The 22,565-nt window shown below is 39.8% G+C and overlaps 1 protein-coding gene across 1 annotated transcript in view; it reads right to left on the reverse strand.

Annotated features, from left to right (window-relative positions):
* Window positions 1–18,789, reverse strand: part of ADAMTS20 (ADAM metallopeptidase with thrombospondin type 1 motif 20) — an 82,497-nt gene extending 63,708 nt beyond the window's left edge. The window contains exons 1-4 of the mRNA XM_031589567.2: window positions 18,636–18,789; window positions 18,104–18,438; window positions 8,269–8,431; window positions 3,970–4,232 (exon numbers count right to left, since the gene is read on the reverse strand). Coding sequence (XP_031445427.2) covers window positions 3,970–4,232; window positions 8,269–8,431; window positions 18,104–18,438; window positions 18,636–18,726 — 852 coding nt within the window. The 5' untranslated portion in view covers window positions 18,727–18,789. The remainder of the gene's footprint in view (window positions 1–3,969; window positions 4,233–8,268; window positions 8,432–18,103; window positions 18,439–18,635) is intronic.
* Window positions 18,790–22,565: the final 3,776 nt, after the last annotated feature.

Below are 22,565 nucleotides of genomic sequence, written 5' to 3' on the forward strand. Positions count from 1 at the left end.
AGTCCACAAAAATGATATATAAACAGTAAATTAGAAAATTAGGTTAGTGCACAAAGTATATCACAAAAATGAAATGTGACAAGTTCCTGGCATTTTCATAGTGAACTCCAGTGTTTTAATGAATTCTTGCTTGCTTTCTAAGATCTAGATTTACAGCTGGGGCTCTGAACTGTTACAATCTAACATGCCTAGGACAGAGTCCTCCAGCTACTAAACCTATTAAGACAGTATCTACTGCTATATTGATACAGCATTTAGAAGAACAAATAAGAACGTGGGGAGTGGTCACAGATTGCTTCATTCATCTTTTCACATTAAATAATGCCACTGTTTATTGTTTCAATACAAAGATTTTGATAAAGTCCTAAGCCTTTCTATGGCAAAAAGAATTTTTCCACTTTTATATACATATTTCAGTCAGCAATAACAAACATCTCCAAGATGGAATAAATATTATGAACACTCATCTTGCAAAGATTTATGCAGTTTAAAAGAAATGAGAAAATGCATTCCAGCTTTGGTTCAATGGGATTACTTGCACACTGAGTTAAGCCTTTATGGGTCGAATTGGATGAGGGATAAGACACTTCAAACTCTAAAAATATTCAGCAGCACATTTCAGTTCTTATTTTCCATCCACATAGCAAGTTTACTTCGTTGGTTTTGTTGATACTTAAATATGAAGAGAAAGCAAACCAAGATCTCAAGGGGCCTTCTGGGAGCTAAATACCTACACTCTATTACAATCTAATGAGATTTATATGCTTAAACTTTAGTTTTCTTTAAAACCCAAGCCAAAACTGGATATCCTTAGAAGTTCTGGAATGAGTAGAATAATGCTTGATACACTTAAAATGCCATCAATCTGGCAATTTCATGTAACAGGAGAAGTTGCTTGAACAGACAAGAACCAGCTTTGATTATTAAATTTAACTATCTGTTCAATGATATAAAGAATAGAATACAAGTTTCATTTCTTCCCTTTATAGGTAATGAAATAAGACTAAGAGCTGCATTTCAAACATTAATAGGCCGTGGGTCAAGAAAAATCCACCCGCATACTGATGAATTCTAATATTGATTACACATCCAAGAGCGGTAGTCATTTATTCTCTACATTTATTACTAGCTTACTGAAGCATTACTATTCTGAGACATGAGAAGGAAGAGAATGAAGATGGTATATTAATCTGTCAAGCAAATCTAGTAAACACAAAGTAACACGAACATGTGTAAGGAATTAAGACTTCCAGAGGTCCTTCACAACTTTGTGATTCTATGATCTCATTCGAAATTCCTAAAGAAGTAGAGGACAAACACTTCCCTTAGGAGGACAGGTTGAAAAAGATAATGCTGTTCAGCCTAGAGAAGAGAAGGCCCCATGCAGACATAACAGCAGCCTTTCAGTATCTAAAGGGGAGCTGTAGGAGAGAAGAGGACAGACTCTAACAAGATCCGTTGTGACAGGACAAGTGGAAACAGTTTGAAGCAAGAAGAGGAGAGATTTAGGTTGGATAAGGAAAATTTTGTTGTCGTTTTGTTTTTAAATAAGGGTTGTGATGCACTGGAAGAGGCTGCCCAGAGATGAGGTAGATGCCACATCCTTGGAGAAACTCAAGCTCAGGCTGGATGGAGCTTTGAGCTACCTGAACTAGCTGTGGGTGTTCCTGTTCATGGCAGGGGAGTTGGACTTGTCCTTTACAAGTCCCTTCCAAATCAACCAATTCTATAATTTTATGACATTAAGCTGGAATACATATTCTTAGTGGTGAAATTAACTGGACTGTAAAAAAAAATTTCAGAATTAGGATCTGATTTCATATTATTATTAAGTTCCACATTTTATATAAGCCACACATTTCTAGACAAAGTTTTTAAAAACCTGGTTCCTAAAGGTAATCTTGAAACAAATAGATGTACACATGGAGTAACTGCTGCCAGGTGCTGTATATCTTCCTGAATACCATATTAAATTCATATTAATGGTGTAGCCTTTTTGTTGCTTTCGTTTACCTCAAAGCCAGAAACAACTATATTGTAGAACTTAGGCTTAGGTTAGACAGGTACTGCCAGAAGGAAGTCAAGGTATTTAGCAAATAGCTGGTCTTTCTCATTCAGCACAAATTTGTTTAACATTAATCATAAAAAAAAGAGTTCCATAGACTCATTAGCAACAGTTCAGCAAGTAGAAATCTAACTACTTAAAAGACATAATGTTTGGTTTTCTATAATGAGTAGTGGTAGAATGTATGACCCCTACAGATGCAGAAACAAGTGTTTTCTTTAAAGTAGTTAAATTTTAGACCAATAATTAGCCACAATCACAATAGCAGCTCATGAAAATTACACACAAAATATACTATTTCATCTCACTGTAGGGTTTTGTAGAAAACTAGTCTGTGTTAAAATAATGCTTTGACTACTTTTTAGTAGAGCTGTACTAGAAAACAAAGATCTAAGTGATATCTTTGGAATCAATTATTTCTAAATTATTTCCAAACAGCTTGTACTATAAGTTAAAAAAAAAAAAAACCATCTTCAATAGTGATTTTATTTTATTTTGGTCAGACATTAACTTAGAGGTTCACATCACTGCCAGTCAGAAGACTACCAAATTATTAGAAATGAAACGTACACCAAATCTCATAATGTCATATAAACAAATTCAATAAAATTCTGTCCAATTCTGCTTTTGTGCAATGATAGTTCTGAAATCATAGAAAGTTCCACAAAAAAAACGAAATTTTATTTAAGTATGACATAGATCTTAACCATACATTGGAAATAGATTTCTTTTTTTGTAGGACACAGAAATACAATACAACTGGACAGGATAAAAGCAGCCTTAGTATAGCACTGCTGTAACTAATCTCATTGTAATGTGCACAAAAGGAAGAAAAAAAAGTGACTTTTACATCCTAAATAACTTCCTGTGCCCCTTCCTTCTCCTAATGCTTTAAGAAGGATACAGAGCTTTCCTGGTTGAAATTAGTGTGACACCATTAAAACTTCTAAACTTAGATGCCTACATCTGTATAGGAGGTGACAGCACCTCTACTGCTGACAGCTGAATAGCTAATCATGACAATGTACTGAACTCAGTTCAGATGCCTACCTATCTGTATCTGTGTTATTTCAGACAACATATTAGACATCAACATACAACTAGCAGGCATAACACATGGTCTACACAAGACCCACACATTTTTGTGAGGCTGCAGATGGGACCAAGTCTTCATTTGCTTCACAGAAGTATCTAGTACCAATTAATTGTGTGCAGTGGAAACTATAGAGCTACTCAGCTCATCTACAAGATGATGGTCAAGTGATTCTTATTTAAACCAGGTATTTTGATAGAGACCAAAAATGCATGTGAACTGCATTTTGTTTGGACTTGTGAAGAAGTCACTTACATTAAACTACTTTGACAGGTGAAAGAATACAAGATCTAGAAGTAATTATACAGAATATTTTAGCACAACTTTTTAGTAAAAAACACAGTTAAACAGATGTCACAGTAAATCTTTTGATTTTACTGAGCTTATATTAAGCTGAGAGTTGATACAAGAGGTGACTTTTAGTTGAGCTGTGCTGAATTGTTACTTGAAACAAATAACGTCAATTCAAAAATCTGACTTGAAAAAACTAGGACTGCTATAATCAAGCATTTTTTCACGATACCTTTTAAACTCTGTCTGCTTTAATTAGTCACTCTTAACTCACTGGAGCTTGACCATTCTTTTAATGTAACAGCTAATCAGGAAATTGCATTCTACCTATGCGCCTCACTACCTTTAACTGAAAGAAGCAGAATGTGAAGTTTTGGCCCTACTTGTTTTTTGTTGTTATTTATGGAATCTATTTTAATACAGAATTCAGAGAAAGCAGAAGACAGAAGTTGCATAAGAAAAAACATCAAAACAGGAAAAAAAGCTCTGAAAATGCTAGTATTTATTAAGCTTTACTTACTATTGACATCAGCGTTAATACATAGTGCTGTAAATTCTGTCCATGATGACGAACCATTTTGGTGTCAGCTGTAACCATCACTTCTACATATCTTGGATAAGAAAGAAAGCGTTTTTTCCGGGAATGTGGATTATTGCCAGCATCCTCCATAGATAGATTTTTAAAAGCATACTCTAAATTTGGAGACTTCCATAAAATGTTTCTCTCTTCATTCAAGCTGCTGACATTTGGATGTAGTAAAGTGCTCTTCTTCACCTCCTTTTCTGTAATGTAAAAAAACCTTAATGCAGAATTCAGTTTCTAAATTTAAAAATAGACATGCAACTCTGTCTAAAGTAGACAAAATTATAATTATGATCTATTTCCAAGGGAACTGGTAAAAGAATAAAAATATATTACACACAGAAGGAACATCAAATTAGATGTCTTGAATACTATCACACAGTTTTTTCATATATGGATTCAATGTCAAAAATTAGTTAAGAAGAGACAGCAGTATTATATAGTTCCTAGAATGCAGAATAAACCAAAAAGGAAGGCTGGAATGAAATAAGCACTAGAGCTTAAGCAATGAAAGAATGGAAAATAGTTAATTGACACAGCCCTTTAACATCAACAAAACCAACAACAGCAAACTATAAAGACTAGACTCCAGTCCTTAACTGACTTAATTTATATATGAAAAAAGCTATATAAATATAAGTAACTTTCTTGAGAGCTCTATTAATACTCATGGCATAGGATTGGAGTCTAGAGGATATAGCTTGGAGACATCTCAATATTTACCACTTCCCAATTTGCTACCTTCAGGGACTTGTGACATCTGAAGAAAACTCACACCTTGATCAGGCAGTCACTTCAGCAATGCCCATATGAAAACACTTAGGTGAGAAGTATACCTGAATTCTCACTATTCCCTGGAACTTAAGTGCCTAATGAGGTATTCCAATCCATTCAGAGTCAGTCCCTACTATCTTTGTGGAAGCTAGATTTCCTTTTAAGCAGTGGCTGCCAGAGTATAGCTCCCAATCCTTAGAGACTACATTCTTCAAACAACTTAAGATATCCTGACTCAGGTGTCATTTCCATTTTGAAATTATTTAATCTTATGTATTTTATCTTCTAGTGGAAGAGCCCTCCTCAGTAAGCTTTAATCTATTCTGAGAGGTCAGTTGTCTCTACTGTCATTTTGATTTTTGTCTTGACTTTAATGGGGACAACAAACACCTTGAAATTTGCTGAGTAGTCATCTGAGTCAGTCACAAAATACAAGAACAGCAACCCAAAACTATTAGCAGTAACAGTGAATAGAAGAAAGTAAGGGCTGACAGAAATAGACCATGCTGAGTACCTATAAAAATACTTGATGTTTTCAGACTGACTGATGCAATACAAGAGAACCAGCTGAAGCAGTAACACACTCATCTTTAAGTCACAGGAGTCTGAAACTTCAGAACATTGGAAAAAATAGGAACCAGAACCCATACTTAGGATAAGAGCTGAAGACCAATCCATGGACTAGACAAGACAACTTCAGTACTACACTAAATAAAATTCATTTTGTTTATGAATACAAGAACAATGAAAAGATAAATAGCCATCATATAGCTATCATTATGTCAAACTCCTCTAATCCTCCTGTGTTAAGGAAACAGGATTTATAAGTACAGGAAATGTATCAGATGTCTTTCCCTGACAGAAAGATTTTAAAAAAATAAAGTAGCAAGTGAGGAAAAATTAGCTAGCCAGCTTTAGAAATAATCAGTGTGATCCAATTTCAAAACTAAGAAGATGAACTGAAGGAGACTTTAAAGCTGTAGCAGCTGGTATTAAAGAATTTTCTTCACAATGTCAAGAAAACTAGATGTACAGATACTAGAGATTGGGAAGAGTATTAGGAAATGTTGTAAAGGTAAATCTTTTGTCTTGACTTGTTTTAACATTTCAATATTGTACCAATGAATAAGTAGGAAACAATTCTGAACAACAAAATGGATGAGGGATTTAAAGTCCAATATATCCAATGACTTTCATGATTTTTTTTTTTTAAACAGATTATGGAAATCATCTACATTGAAGTGTCTAATCATTCAGCTTCTCTTTATAGTCAGTGGAGTGAAACAGACATTTCCATGTAGTAAATCATGTTACCTAAAGAGGCATATCTAAAATAAGTCACATGAATCAGTCAGTGATCCTTTTTCTCCTCCAAATACAAAAAGAGAAGGATGACTAACACAGGTATAACGTATCTAGAGTTAGATGAAATGGATCACTATTGTCATTGCAAGTCATATCCTGATCAAGCACCCACTGTTTAACTTAAATACTACTTCCACATGGAAAGCCTTCCCATATACCCTTGTCAAAATGCACTAAAAGAACAAAACTCTCACGATCACCTTTTTTCTTAAAGGGGAAATAGACTTGTGACTAACTCAGCAAGACTAACAATGAAATAAATATCTTATTTAGGTCAAAAATACTACACAAATACATTTTTCCTTCATGAATACCTTTGCAATGCTGACAAGCCCCAGTAATAATTGGACAGTAAACCCTGGCTCAGTCTTCCATAGCTAATACATAAAACAGGGAAATTGGCTATTCTCTTTATGCTCTTCTTGCAGTAGTTGCTAATATTGGCAGTATTCCTCAACATGTCAATATTGGCATATTGTACAATACTCAACTCAGAAAAGAGCTCTGCCTTGGTTCAGTACATATCTATCATTTAAAATAAGTTGGCTCTAAAATCAGCTTCCTGGTATTCAAAGCTTTGCTCTTTACTCTTACGTGGCAATCATGAATAGGTAGCACCAGCTTTCAAAAATACAGAGCTTTAGGGAAAAAGTCTTTCACTGGCACTTGTTCAATGGAAGATGATCATAATTGTAGCTTTATGTATCTACAAAAAAGTAGTATTTTCAACACATTTTGTGTACAAAGTATGGTTCTGGAAAAATCCTAGATTAGCCAAAAAGATGCTATTTTTGCAGTTTGTGTTTTCAAACAGCTGGCCAGATATTCCTTAAGGTAAAATTTGGTATTTTATTCTCTTCAGATGCTCTCAGTGTTGCATAAGTACTTCTAAAATGCAAACAGATTCAAAATGCATAAAAGCACCAGTCTCATGCAAGACATTGAATGGAATAAGACAGGATGTTTCTATATGACAAACAGAACAAAATTTAACCTGCATTCTCCTTCCTTGAGTCTCCACCTCCAGTATTTTCTCTGAAGCCCAATAAATGAAGCCTGTATGCTTCTACTAAAATAAAGGCATTTATGCTCACTGGACTTGAAAAAGCTTTAGACAGTAAAAAACACTTTTAACACGGTACCGTTGTAACAGCAGAGGTTAATAAGATCATTGCTCACATAGGGTCTTGGCTTCTACACTGAAACATGTAACATTAAGTTGATGGTTCCTCTGTTCACAGGAAAATTCTAAACATCTTATCAGTTCTTCCTAATCCTGCTCTTCTGTGTAGCTTTTATACTTTGATAGGAGCTTCAGGTGACTTTCTATCACCACAACATTTTCTGACTATGAAGATGCATTCATAACCATGAGAACTAGCTCTGAAGTTTTCCACTCTACTAAAAAAACACATTAGTTTAAGACATGATGCTTCCTACTCACTTTCTCGTGAGGAATGAAGGTTTTTGTTTTACTTCCAGGTTCCCACTCTTTGCATATGTTCCCACTCTAAGATTACAATACTTGGTAGTTAACTTACATACTATGATGCTACGAAAGTACAACCATTCACTTGTGACACATCCTAAAACATGCATTAAAATTACTCCCCTTGCTTTTTTATAGTTTTAAATAGGTATTTTCTAGTATTAATATGTTGTTAAAATATCCAAAAGGAAAAAACATCTACATTAATGGGTAATATTATATACGTTCATTCTTAAGGAGGACATACACCTCAAATTATTCTTTAAGTTTGCAATAAACTTATTAACTACTGTGACTGTAAGCAACAACTCCTCCCACAATCTATCCTTTAAGTGTTTACATACAGAACAACATATGTATGATGTAAAAATAAATCAAGAGAGAAGTTCCTGAAACACCAGGATACACCATTACATGCCTATTTCTTCCTATATTTAAATTACCCAGTGGCAGGGAAAAAAGTAACTCTTGGCAAACTTATGTGAAAGAAAAACAGAGGTCTAGAAACAATCTGGAGAAAAATGTCTTAAAATGGAAACTTGCCTTTTTTTTTTTTTTGAGAACTAACACTTAAAAAGGTTGCATTGAAAATGAAAGTGTGACTATACCTGAAACTTCACAAGGTTTATGGGATTTCTGATACTTTCTATTAATTTCTTCATGTCTGTATATAAGATGTGGTTTGTTATGCTCATCTTCATGTTCACCTCCATCCGTTTTCATCAGAGGTTCTAAAAAATATTCACCATCATGTGCTTTAAAGGTGCCCATCTGAAAGTAAGAGAAGTAATTGCTTTATTCTCCACTAAAAATAAAATTTTTATAACTTTCATGATATAAACTACTTAAGATAATATTTTCAGATTAATGAAAGTAAATTTGCATGAGACAGAAGCTGGAAGCAAAAAAGTTTTTTAGAGTCTTGTTCCCCCAGAGGAATATTGTAATAGAGACTACCTTACTCATAAGTAAGGAGGATATATTAACAATATGATCAAGGTACAGTAACAATATATTGTATGTAAGCTTTATACAGACTTAGTAAAACCAAGGTCACTGAAGTGAAAAAGAACTTAAGTATAACCAAGCAGGACTGCTGAGGAAACTGCATAGAGAGAAGTGGAAGCCATCAAGAAAGTCAAGGTTTAGCTGCTGTCTGAATTCTAGATTGAGTTGTTGCCTTCTGTCCTTCACATAACTTACACAATCTTTTTCTTCTAAAACTGTGTTTTGTCCACATATTAGCAGCAGCATTAGTCTGCAGTAAGGACTGATGCTAAGATTCAAACCACCAAAGAAGGATAAGTGTGGCTGGCATGTGAACACTAACAAGCTGATCAGTTCTTTTCTGCTGGCATATCTAAAATAGGGTTTAGGGTAAGAGGCGTTTTAAATGTTACTTTCGATGTAATGGAAGAAAAAACTTTACTGGTGCTTTATTCCTGCAAGTAACTTTTAGTTCTCCCCTAGTACCCAGAGCTAGAGTAGATATTCTATACCAGTTTCTTCAGCGACTTGTCCAGTTAACAGCTATTTTCAGCTATGACAAGTGTCAACTATGAGAATAACAGCATACAGCTAGTGAGGAAAGTTTTCAATAAAACATTTTCCAAGTTTGTCTTCTGGAATAGCAAACTTCCACTGGAAAAAAAAATGCAAGAACAAGCGTGTATTTCCTTATCATTTCACAGTACAAAAAAGTCACTAATTCATGTTTTTGAGTGAGTTTCATAACTTTGAGAATCCCACTCAGTATTCCTGATCTTGTATCCAATCAAGAGCTACCAGTGGTAAACTACCTAAGAATTCAAAAGTGTTGAGGTCCCTCTGAATGGCATCCCTTCCTTTTACCATGTCAACCACACCCCTCAGCTTGGTGTATTCAGCAAACTTGCTGAGGGTGCACTTGATTCCGTCATCGATGTCATTGATAAAGATGTTAAAGAGCACCAGTCCCAAGACAGACCCCTGGGGGATGCCATTCGTTACCGGCCTCCACCTGGACATAGAGCCATTGATGACCACCCTCTGTCTGCAGCCTTTCAACCAGTTTCTTATCCATCGAGTGGTCCACCCATCAAATCCACATCCCTCCAATTGGAAATAAGGATGTGGTGGGGGACCATGTCAAAGGCCTTGCTCGAGTCCAGGTAAATGACATCAGTGATATCATCTACATCTACAGATGCTTCTCAAATCATGTAACAAGAAATCTGCCCTAAGCATTTTACTTCTGCTCTCAGATATAGAAGTACATTTAAAAAGGTCTCTTCAGTAGAAGTAGAATTTAAAATTGAAAACACCCTCCTGTACATTATAAATAAGTGGTCCAAAGAAAGTGAGAAAGAGGGAACACTATACATGCATAAACACAGACTTGAGGATATTTATGAGAAAACCCACATGAGAATGATAATTTATTTCTTGGGTTTAAAATCCTCTGGATGAGTCAGACACTTTATACTGAATCAAGACTGAATGGATCAGCATGGCTACTGATTTTATATGATATGCCTTACCAACTTGAAGTGGCTTAAAACTGCAGTCTTCATCAATGCATTTGCTCTATTCCAAGAGTAGAAATAAGTATTGCACAATTTATGGTTAAAGTATGTACTGTATCTACATACAAATTATATCCTTGTGTATAATAGCAACTTTGAAGAACATATGGAAAACATAAGGGATATATAACAAGTTTTGGAAACATGGAATTAATATGTCCAACAGCACAACTGGAACAACTTCAGAAAAATGCTAGAATGACTGTCTTGAAAACATGACTTTAAACTGGCAGACTCCCTCCCAGGTAACTTCTGCTCCTATAAAGGTTTTTCAAGCCCTTACAGCATGGTTAACTCCATCTCAAAAACTTGCAAGGAGTTTACAGCAAGTTTACAAACTAAGTTACAAAATACCTTCCTCTTGTTTTACTCTCCCTCCTTCCCATGTCACGTTAATTCAAAGCTCTTCTCAAGCATGTGAGTAAACCCTTCACTCTTCTCTGCCTGCTCCAGGGTTACAATGTTTTCTAATAAAAGAGGTAAGAGGCACAGCCTAATAAGCTCCAGGAAGAAAAAAGCATTAGAGGTTGTCTGATAAAGGTACACTGCCAATATCTGCAGAAAACACTTCTACCAGAAGATAATTCAACTACAGAAATACGAGACAGTTGTAGCTTAATCATTAACTGAGATAATACAATAAAGAAAAAAGTAATAATTAATAAATAAGCTAACAACAGAACAAATAACCCAGCTAATCAAGAAGGTATTCCACTGCACAACTCTTTAGGAGTGAAATATATTATTTCTTCCAATCAGGTTCTTGAAGACTGATAAGAGTAAAATGCAAAAAAAAAAAGCATACAGGAAAAAATACCTAACTTTAAGTCAAACTGCATGCTCTAACTTCATATTTGCCTACAAATTTTGTGACACTAGGATTTCATTAGCAGATAGTAATCATACCTCTGGCAGACTAAAATCACACTTCTGAGCATTGGCAGGTGCATTAGTTCTGTTAGAAGCATCCTGGTCTGGGTAGATAGATGCCTATTTCCTGGTTGAATACTATCATGCTTTCAATCACGAACACAAAAAGACTGTTTACATTCTATCTAATGGCATAGGGGAAAGCCTATTCACATGGGAAGTGGAAAATTCAGACATAGGTACCTTGAGAGTCTCATTGTAAGTCTACTCTAGGCAGAAAAAGACCTGGCTGAAGCCAAGTAAAAAAATGGCATTCCTGAAAGCTTATAAGTAAAATTTGTAGTAACAGGCTAGTTTTTGTTTGTTTGTTTTTTTAAATATTCTCTCCAGTTCTTTGCTATATACCTATCTGAAAGACAGACAGAACAAGCAGGTAGAAAAGCCTGCAGGCATCACAGCAATTAACAAGATTCATTGGAGTGGAAGGAAAATGGAAGGAAATGAGAAAGCCCATTTATCCCTAAAACTTACAGTGAACTAGTTGGACAAACTAAGTTTAAAAATATACCTGTCAACTTTTGACATAGAAATACTGCACTGAGATTATGGAAAGGTAGCTATTTCACAATGCCCAGTGGAACTGGGAAATGAAGCATACGTACATACGAATGTATTTATTTAAAAAACACTCATGAATACTTTATCAAGCTAAATACTCCCCTAAAATGCAAACCCAAGGGATCCTCCAAACACTTAGTCTTGGAGGAAACTCCACCACAATCTTGGCTGTCTCAGTGAACAAGAAGAAAAGCTCACATTTCCAATTACCTCTATTCAGGAAGAACTGTCCAGTTTCAATGTTTTAAGAAAACACAGAAACACTTTTTACTCTCCTAGAGAGCCAAATAACTCCAAAGAGGCCCTTCTACCCTTATCAGGCAGTTACCACTCAAACAGTTCTCACTGTACCTTACATGTGCTAATTTCACCTCATTTTAGTCAATTGCAGTACATGCTTTGAATACTTTTGTCAATCTGTGTATGTCCAGAAAATGACCTCTTTCATACTACCTAACTTAACTACTACAATCTTACATCTTCCACACAAAATGAAGACAAAGAACAATGACAACTGAAGCTATTGCTGATCTGATATCTCACATCTATACCCCAAGAACACACAATCTACTGGAATCCATGACAGCCAACTGCTGACCACCACAGAAGGTGGTAGCATTACTTTAAATTTTTAAAATGCAGGTTTACACAGCATCCCAGTTGGGCTGTTACTCAGTTCACCTAATTCTTCTGCCTGTACTTGCTCTGTTCTGACTCGTGTAGAAGCACAGCATCACTGGAAATAGAGATGCAAACAGCTTGAGGAAGAAAAAAGTGTTTTGAGGATTTTGGGGGGATTTTCTTAGTTGGAAATGTAAGCAGTCATTTTTTAAATGACTCACACAGTCAGCAGTTATTTTGCCAAGATGTGTAGGCAGTAGCTGAGTCAGCAATACAGGTCCATATGCAATTGTTGTCTACCCTCAGATGTAGAGAAGATCTCTAGTACCCACATGCAGGAAAGCAACGGTAAGACAAGATAACATAAGTTAAGAAGTCTGCACCATCCATTCTGTGATGCAAGACCAGGAAGACTTCAGGCAGCTGCAGTCATCAAAATAGTCTCCTGTTCAAAGAGATTGAACATCACAAATGAAAATACTTGAAAACTGATCCTGCTTCTGACAACACACATTAGGGGAAGACAAGAAAATGCAAATGAATTGAAGTCAACAGCAAAAAAAAAAAATCAAATAGGAACACAGAAGAAAAAAGCCACAAACAAAGCAACTGAATACCAGTGTTTCTTCCTATAAGTTCACTCTACTTCTGAATTGTTTTTTATTCTATTTAGCTTCTTATGAAAGAATTCATCTTTTACTCAGTCAGTCCTTATACCCAAAACTATTTTGTACTGAGTGACAAAATAAATGCAAGGGCCAATAACAGTACTAGTGACTTTATTTTTTACTGTTATATTGCAGATATTCAGGGCTAGAGATTCACCTTATACTCCCTATGAGGAATAAAACCAAAACTATTAAGTGCAAGTGTCAGGTCAGCCTGTCAACATGAATAAGACTCTGTTTGTCCAAATGAGAATTGATCATCTTGACATTTTAGTATGACTTTTTCCTTGTTTATGAAAAAAATCTATAAGAACTAGTATGTGGCTTATAGATGCTCACAGACTTCAGTGATCTGAATACTGAAAGCTAATCTGACATTTAAATTTAGAAAGTAACTTTTTGGAAGCTGCACCTATATGTTACATTAAGGTAAACATATCTTCCAGTTACAAGTGTTAAAATTTTCTTTGGAAAACCACTGTAGCTTAACTAAATGAAGTTACTAGTACTATGCAGTACAAAAAAAAGTGGTGGGCAGAACTATCAAGGCAACAAACCTGTCACCTGCAATAGAACTCCACAAGAAATTAGATCTTGATTAGATACTTCTGTAGGTTGCTCCAAAAGTAATGCCTCCTACAGCCATACCTCCATCTATCTGTCTCTGATATCACAGGCTAACACAATGAAGTATAGGCTGAACCTTCCTATGAATATTCCATTACATTTTGTTGCTCTGTGATGGACAGCAGCAGAAGGGCAGTCTGACAGAACAGCATCCAGTACAAAAGTTCATATAAAGTAAAAGGTGTGTTAGTTAATTCCCCTTCACAGAAAGAAATGGCACCCATTGATGTTCATTAGCTCTTGTTGAACCATTACAGAAGCCAAGCAGTGGATGTGACCACAGTGGGTGGTTTATTTCAGCAGCAGCAACATGAAAGATAAGGTACATTCTGGATGGCCATGCACAGCTGTTATACCACAAAATGAAGAACATCCCTACCAGCTCAAACACACAAACCTGCTAATGGTGGTGATTATGCTGAAAAAAAAAAAGGTACAATTTCTCAGCTGCAAAACACTATCAAATATTGTTACTGTCCTCATTGAATCTATCATAGCTTTCATGGAAATAATGCAGAATACACTACTTTTGAAACAACCTACACAGTTACAAATAGTGATATCTCACAGTGGGATACAATACAATTCAGCATTTGTTTGCATTTGTCAGTGAAGTTGCAGCCTATACTTTCTTGAAAATTAAATTGCTTTCACCTATGATTTTGCTGTCAAGATAATGTTTGAGAGGTCACTTTTGTCACCAGATTCATGTGGGCTTTCTCAGCAGATCTTGTTTCCCACGTTAGTATGAAGCTAAAATGGACCAATGCAGTAAAAGCAAAAAGATTTAGATCTTAGGAAAATAGAGTGAAATGAAGTGCAAGATTTCCAAAAATCACTCTAAAGATGTAAGAAATGTGTGCATGCAATCTGACATTCAACAAGGCACCCAGGCCACCACTACAAATGACCTTCTGCCTTTGACAGCCTTCCAAACTTCACTAATTACAGGCTCCCTCCTTGCAATTACTACAGGCTCCCGACTGACCTTCTAACCTTCCTTTGCCATTTGCATCCCTGAACCCAGGGCACACTGAAACATAACGCAACAAAACTGCATACAGGGTGTCAGAGGCCATTAAGCAAAGCTCCATGGGTACTCTGGGCTGTACATGCTCTTGGTACATTCAGAAAAAGGCTTAACTGAAAGTGAAGAGCAAGCTTGGGGAAAAAAAAAACCACACTTAGCTTGAGTGTGCAGTGCAGTCAAGAAAAAAAGGAACTTGGGAAGCAGCAGCGAAGCTGCCAGCACAGGTGATGCAGATCTTGGGGAGAGGAGCCTACAGGATAATGTCAAAGAAAGTACATGGTGCAACTTCAGATCACTCTCAGGTACATCTTAAGAGCAACTTTTAGAACTTCACCTTTAATTTTCCTGTAAGTTCACATCCTTCATCCATTCCTAGCTTTTAAAGCACTGGTCTACAGCCATTGCCTTACACATGCAAATTTGGAAGACAGAACCCTATCTAATAATTTTAAGTAATTCCTTGTATTTTCATTTCCACACACGAAACTCAGGTTTTACATGGGAAAAACAGATCCTAGAGAGAACGCGTTTTACTTAAACAGAATAGGAAGCTGCCAAGTCACCACAGTCTAATTTCTACTCACTCACAAGAAGCAGCTTCTTACCTGAATAGTAATTGGAAATGGCCAGAAGCTGGAGCATAGGAAGTTCCGCACCAATGTGCGCAAGAACTTCTTTACGGTGAGGGTGACGGAGCACTGGAACAGGCTGCCCAGGGAGGTTGTGGAGTCTCCTTCTCTGGAGATATTCAAGACCCGCCTGGACGCCTACCTGTGCGACCTGGTGTAGGGATCCTGCTTTGGCAGGGGGGTTGGACTCGATGATCTCTGGAGGTCCCTTCCAACCCCTACGATTCTGTGATTCTGTGATTCTGTAATCCTCAAATCACTTACATCTCTATGTTTATCCACAAAGCATGGTATTGTTCAATGGAAGAGAAGCAAGCACTGACGAGCTTACTGTCACATGTACATTTGTTGAATGCACAAGGCAAATACACTTTAAAACCCCTGATCTACTAACTTTCGTAGTCCTTCAACACAAGAATAGCTGCACTGGGAAAGTGCAGAATATGTTTAGGGAAGACAAGATATCACAGAAAAAACCCTCCCAACATCTATCTCCTTCCTCTTAAAACCATTCCTCTCCTCCAAAGAAGTGCTCTCTACTAGCAGTCACACAAGGAGTGTGAATACAAAAGAATGAGGAAGAACAGTGGGCTGAAGGCACCAAACCAGGTTGGAGAATACTCTTTGCATGTATCAGCTGGCTGTGACAGTCTCCTTATCCCCTCACAGCCCCTCCATGGGAGCTAACCACATCCCAAAGAGGACCAACCACCTATGCAGGGCTCTGCTTCCTCTTTGCCAAACCTCACCAGGTTTATTAACAAGGAAAAAGTGGCCATAATGCTGGGGTGTCACAGCCTGTGACATCTATGCTCCTCAAGGCTATGCCTGCATGGCAAAAAGTGGTGGAATAAATAGCAAGAGAAGGTCTGGGAAACTCTGGGAAGGGAAGACATTCGGTAGAAGCCCAGACCAGTGATTCTTGATAGCCAGAAAGTGACAGAGGCCATGAAGTACAGCCAGAAACTTCAGTGGAAGTTCACAAGGTTCATCTAGAAGATGTAAAGGTTCAACTTACTGCTGTTCAAGGACTTCTGAGCGGAATAATGCATAGTATAAGTCGTAATGATCAAATGAAGTACAGGAAAAGAACAGTAGGACATTTAAATTATTACAGCAAAGGAAGTATTGCACTGATAGTTTGAGAACTGCCAAATAATAGGTTGTTGGGACAGCTTCGAAGTACAGTAGGTATGCATTTTTCAGGTAAGTCATTTTCACTGTATGGCCCCTTCAAGTAATGAAAATTGACTATTTGCAAGAAGATAATTAAAACAGGCAATAAGTAGCTAAAAGAAAATAATATAAAGCTTCTTGTATTTATCTTGTGTAGACTACAGCACCATTCTCAGTGCCATGCTATATGAATGATCTTATACATGAAAAACATTTGTAATTACTTGCAACTCCTCCTCTTATCAACTCTTTCTGTGCCCCAGGTATGCAACAAATTGAGGGCTTCAGTATAGATTCAAATTGGGTTTTGTGTAAAGCAGACCAGGACCAATGAAATCTCTTGGTAAAGCAAAACAGCCAAAGCTGTGATGCATACAGAATTAAGGTTTTGGAATGTTTTCTTCAGCAATTTTCACAGACCTGCTCAAGTCCAAAGGCCTGAACCCAAAGACAAGGTGGCATATAACCACAAATCCAAAAGTAAGCACTAGACAATACAAGCGTCCCTCTGAAGTATCGCTTCTTTCTGACTCTTTTCCATCACATGCATAGCCTTCTTTCAACACACACCACACCCTTCAACATCCTGCCACCCAATTCCATTCAATATTCTATATAAAGAGATAAGAAAACACTGTCACTGGCTTGTTTCAGCTCTCAGAAGTCCTGCATGTCTATACTGCGGCAATAAGAAGCATCCCGTATTGATGTGTGTAGCTATTTTAAAGCACTGAAATTTCAATGACTGGTACGGCAGTAACTGCAGCTTTCATAGAATCCGAGAACAGCCTGGGTTGAAAAGAACCACAGTGATCATTTAGTTTCAATCCCCCTGCTATGTGCAGAGTTGCCAGCCACTAGACCAGGCTGCCCGGAGCTCTTAAGTATTTCATAAGTAGTGATACAGCAAAGTGCAAGATATCTCATCTTGTTTCTAGACAAGGAACTACGAAATGCAGCAACACAGTACAACTGCTCTGACATACAGTGGTGAGGTATCATTTCTTCATCATACCCCTGGAAAGACATAAATGCTATCAAAGTAGAGGTACAGAATCTATTTCACGCTGTTCTGATTTCTTCATTCAATTCAATTGTGTGAAGAAGCATCTTATAGTCACACTCTCAGATAAGCCATAGGAAACTTCCCATTCACTTCAACAGAAAGATGACTGGGGAGTGCTGCTGTGCACCACCAAGAATGTGACACCTCTACAGAACAGCTGAAAGCACAGGAAAATATCGACACTCAGTCTTCTCTCATTATCCCAAGGACCATTATTCTAAACTTATACATAAATAAGAGCCATCTAGCTGCAAACACCTGTCTGATGCTAACTGGCGGCATCATTTTACCAAACAGCTCCCTGAGCCTGAGGCATGGTTTGTTTTCTCCCTTGTAACTACTGGTTGATGCAGCTCTTCAAACTCGGGGCGTTACACCGAGCAATGCCACCACCGGCCAGCAAAAGACTCTTTGAAAGCAGCGTCTGTATATCCCGTCACGATTGCAAGCCAACAGTGCCAACACACTGCATGACCGACCGCTTGGAACGCCGCCCGAGAGCTTCCAAGCCCCGCATCCCACTGCGTGCCTTTCAGGAAGGAGATGAATGGGGCCGGGGAGCGCACGCACTTACCAGGCCGCCGCAGACGCTGAGGACGGCCACGTGCGCCTGCTGCGCGTTGACGTGCCCGCGGTAGAAGCAGTGCCGCAGGTCGGGGGAGGGCGGCTGCCGCGGGGCTCCGACGTGCACCGCAGCGAACTGCGCGGCGATGAAACCCGCGTCGGCGCTCAGGTTGAGCTGGAAAAGCTGCCCGTACGCGCTGAGCCGGTAGTGCGTGCGGAGAGCGGCGGGCTCCGAGCTCCTTTTCCTCCTGCTGAAGTGACGCGTGTGAGGAAAAGCTTCTCCGAACTCATTCACCCGGACAGGTGTGACTATTTCATAGGAGGACAGCTGCTTCACTAAGGTCTCTGCAACGGAGAGCGCGGGACTCAGCCTCGCTGGGCAGCGCAGAGGCGCTGGGGCGGCACTCCCCACGCGGAGCCGCACCGCTTTCTCCGCAGAAAAGCCCCTCGCCGCCGCCGCCCCGCCCGGTTCCCCCCCCTTCCCCCGCCGACCCCTCCGCAGCCGCACGGGCCACCCGCCGCCTTTGTTGCCGCTCGCTTACCTTGTCCCGGGTGGAGGCGGAGCGCCCACGACCTGGCGACGAGCAGCGCGAGGGGGCACAGCACAGCCGCCAGCCACTTCGCCCCCCGCATGGCTCGCTCCGCGCCCGCAGCGCCCCCGGGCCGCCGCCTCAGCGGCCGCGAACCGCCTGGGCCGCCCCCGCGCCGCTCGGCTCCCCCATGCCGCCCGCGTCCCCCCTCGCCGCCGCCGCGCTCCCCTCACGAGGCGGGAAGCCGCCCCGCGCCCGCAGCCCTTCTCCTCCCGGCCCCTCGCATCCACTCCCAGCTCCGCTCCGCCGCCGAGGTGGGCGAGGGCGGCCCTCCCTCCTTCCCCCCCTTCCTCCGCCTCTCTCGCCCCTGCCGCAGCCGCCGGCGGGGAGACGCGGAGGATGCCAAGCCGCCTTCAGGCGGTGACCATCCCTGGACCCGCACTTCAAAGCGGGCCCCGGGCCCGGCCCGCCTCCGGGGCAGGCGCTGCCCAATGGCGGAGCGCGGCGCCTCCTCCGCCCGCAGCGCCCGCCCGCGCCCGGCGCCCCGCGGCTGGGGGGGGCTCCGAGCCGGTGGCCGCCTGGCACTCCGCGTCCCCTGGTGGAAGCGGCTGAGAGCCCGAGAACGGTGTCGTTAGCGGGAGAGAAACGGAATCCTGAGACAAGCGCTGGTTTTTAAGGAGAGCCGTGAAGCCCGGCTGTCCCAAATTCACCCCAAGAAGGGCTCCGTAAAGCCAGCGACTGTCCCTTCACCTTCCGCTCTGCCCACAGGCACCCTGCTGATCTCAGCTCAGCTGTACCGTGAGGTCCGCAGGCGGAACCCTGGAAAAGGCGACCTCCACACTAAGCAGGGCCTGACACCCACGACTGCCATTTGTGATAGCCCCAGAAGCTCCGGGGGCGGAGCAGTGTCACACCCCACTTCAGAACTGCTAGAAATCTACTGTGAAGGGCTACTCAGAATGCATCACCCATGGTGCCCCGTGCCCTCCTCATACAGAGCGAGCACAGACCAGTGTCTGCCAAACCCCTTCAAAGCCCTTCAGACCAGTGCAGCCCATCTGTGCTAATTATACTCATGATACTCTGTTATATACTGTGTATATAATGGTGTTATTTATTAACAGCTAAATAACTAAAGCATTTGGTGTGTTATGTTGAGCAGTTTAATTAAAGATTTATTAGCAGTTGCCCTTCTTAAAGTAGATTTGATCGTACAAACTCCAGAAAGTTTTCCGATTGCATTACCAAAAGTCTTCAGGTTTTTACAGTGCTCAGAGTTGATGGTTATAGAGTTGATACACTGCAGAGTTGATGGTTTGTCTGGGTTCCAGGAAAACCAGAAGGATCACCCCTTTCCGATCCCAAAGGTAATTTTTGAACAGTGGCCAGATTCTGCCGTCACATTTTGCTAATGCCCAATGATTTAGACCATGTCTGGCATTCAAATCTAAACTCCTTCTGTATAAACCCCTTCAGAAACCACTGAACACTATATTTAACAAATAGAGAAAGCTCTATAGATATTACGCAAAGGCTTGATTTGCAGTTGCAATGCAGATTAGCTGCCCAAAGAAAAGGAGAAAAATAGTGTTTTTTTAGCCACTTGTATAGTATTCACGTTACCTGCATGGCTTTGGGCCATAAGCTGCGGTCATTCAACCTGACCTCTGTCCATATGGAATCGGTTTGAGTCTTGTGATGAGTAAATATAGCCCTGTATATCAAAGGAAGGGGCATATTTTTATTAAGAAAAAACATAATTCCATCAGAAAATCCAGAATGCATAGAAATAGTATGTTTACTATGACACTAGGAGGTATAATGGTGGAGACAGGCATGAGGATGAAATAAAGCTGGAGAATTATGGAAGCTTTTTTAAGGAACAACTGCAAAAATATATAATTAAAGAGCAAGATGAAAAAGTAGCATTGGTTTTAGAATAATTGGTGATAGCTCCATTGGATCTGCTGTTCACAAAAGAGAAAGAACTGATGGATTGGAGCATGGCAGCAAGGCTGGCTTGGAAATTAGCTTTGAGGAGAAGCTTGGGCTAGGTGACCTTCAGAGGCACGTTCCCTGGCCAGATTATTCTGTGGTTCTCTTAAACAAGTTAGAAAGGATCCTGGAGAAAGCTTTAGAGACCAAATGGAGAGGAAAATCAGTATCATTAGACCTACTAAAAGAACACAGATATAGGGAGAAAAAAATCAGGAGAAAAGCTACAAAGGAAGGAAATTGAAGAGGAAGGAAGAATAATCAACTGAAATATTTGACAAGTTCTATCAAGGCTTGAAGTTGTAGATGGGTGAAGCTCCAGCTAAGGCTGTGGGACTGTGCTGGTTTACATCTGCAAATACAGTCCTCAGAAATGCAGTGTGGTCTGACTTAATTAAATCTGTGCTGACATTAAAGCTTGCTGTTGAACAGTTGCCTTTAAAATGCCTCCTACATTAGTGACATAAATCCATCTATTTACACTGTTGATTCTTTTCACTTATCTCTTTCAGCCGCTATGTTTGGAATGAAGTGTGTTGTGCCAATTACTTTGCAAATGAATGAAATACAAGGGTATTTTGTGCTCGTTGAGACCCCTCGCTTTCCTCAGGGCTGCAGTGGGACTGCACGGGCAAACTGAACTGCAATTATGTCATGATTAGTCAAATATTTGTAATGCACACTTAGCACACTGCAGTAGATAAGGCTTACCAGACAAAAGTGTGGGATGTGTAAAAACGCACATTTTGTAGTTAATGAATTTATTCTTTAGCTCCAATACATTCTACTATTAATTTATGATGAATAGCTATTAAATCATTGCCCTCGTCCTTGCCTCCATTTTATTAGATTGGTCTTTTGTTTGACTGGAAGTCACAAAGTGGAAGAAGATAGCAGTGTAAAAGCCTTTAGCAAGGCACAGGCCACATTTAAGTCAGAGAAGTTGCTATCAAAAATAAGATTGATTAAAAAATTTTATGTGGACAGTATATGAAGTATATATTTTACACCCTCATTGTTGTATCTTAGCATTTTTTCTTGTGGAGTACAATTTAAATCGATCCCTCAGGTTCTCTATTTACTTCTTGTCAGGAGATGAAACCAGTTGTACAGACCTGCTCAGTCACTTCCTGTGCATCACCTTGACTAATGTTTATCCTGAGATGTTACATTTACACTGTGATTGGATGCATACCATGAAGCCCACGTTATTCCAGTGCTGCTCAGCCTGTCCTCCACCTTTTTTTCCTCCTCCTTGGGTACACCCCATGGCATCGTGCCTGGCCCTCAACTTCCTTTCCAGAGGGATGACCACCCTGCAGCTCCAAGGGTGTGCAAAGACATCTGACTGTGGTACCCTATGACAACATAGAGGTCACAGTGAAATATCATCCCCAGCATAAGTCGAATAGAGGCTAAACAGCCTCAGGATCCTAACAGCAGGTCTTCTCCAGTCTTGGGAACAAGATGCCAAGTTCTGTGAGCTGTAGAGAAGTGCATAAAGATGGATGAAGGTGTGAGGGCAGCAGGGATACTGCCGGAGATCATCTGAGGTGAGCTGGAAGAAACCTTGGCTGTGTCCTATTCTCCCTTGCTGGAGGGACTGTCCCTTCCACCAGCCTAGCCACTGCCTGGGCAGCCTAGGAGAGCATTGCTGTGTGCACAGTGCATTTGCTGAGGACACTAGGGAACAGGGAGCTGTTCACAGTGACCCTGCAGACGAGTCTGTGAAAGCACAGAATTTGAAGGAAGTGAAATCAATGAAAGCCTATAGGATCCACTATAAATCTGTAGTGGTTTAGAACAGTGTTCTAAATAGTTTCCACAGTCTGAAGTAACAACCTTTTTCATTCTTAGGTTGGTGCAAATGCTCTTCATAAAAAGATGAGAGGGTTGTTCCTACAGTATGTATATGTTTATATTAAACTGTTTATATCAAGCTATAAT

The sequence above is a fragment of the Phasianus colchicus genome, chromosome 1 (genome assembly GCF_987193195.1).
Source record: "Phasianus colchicus chromosome 1, bPhaCol1.hap1.1, whole genome shotgun sequence".
Taxonomy (NCBI): domain Eukaryota; kingdom Metazoa; phylum Chordata; class Aves; order Galliformes; family Phasianidae; genus Phasianus; species Phasianus colchicus.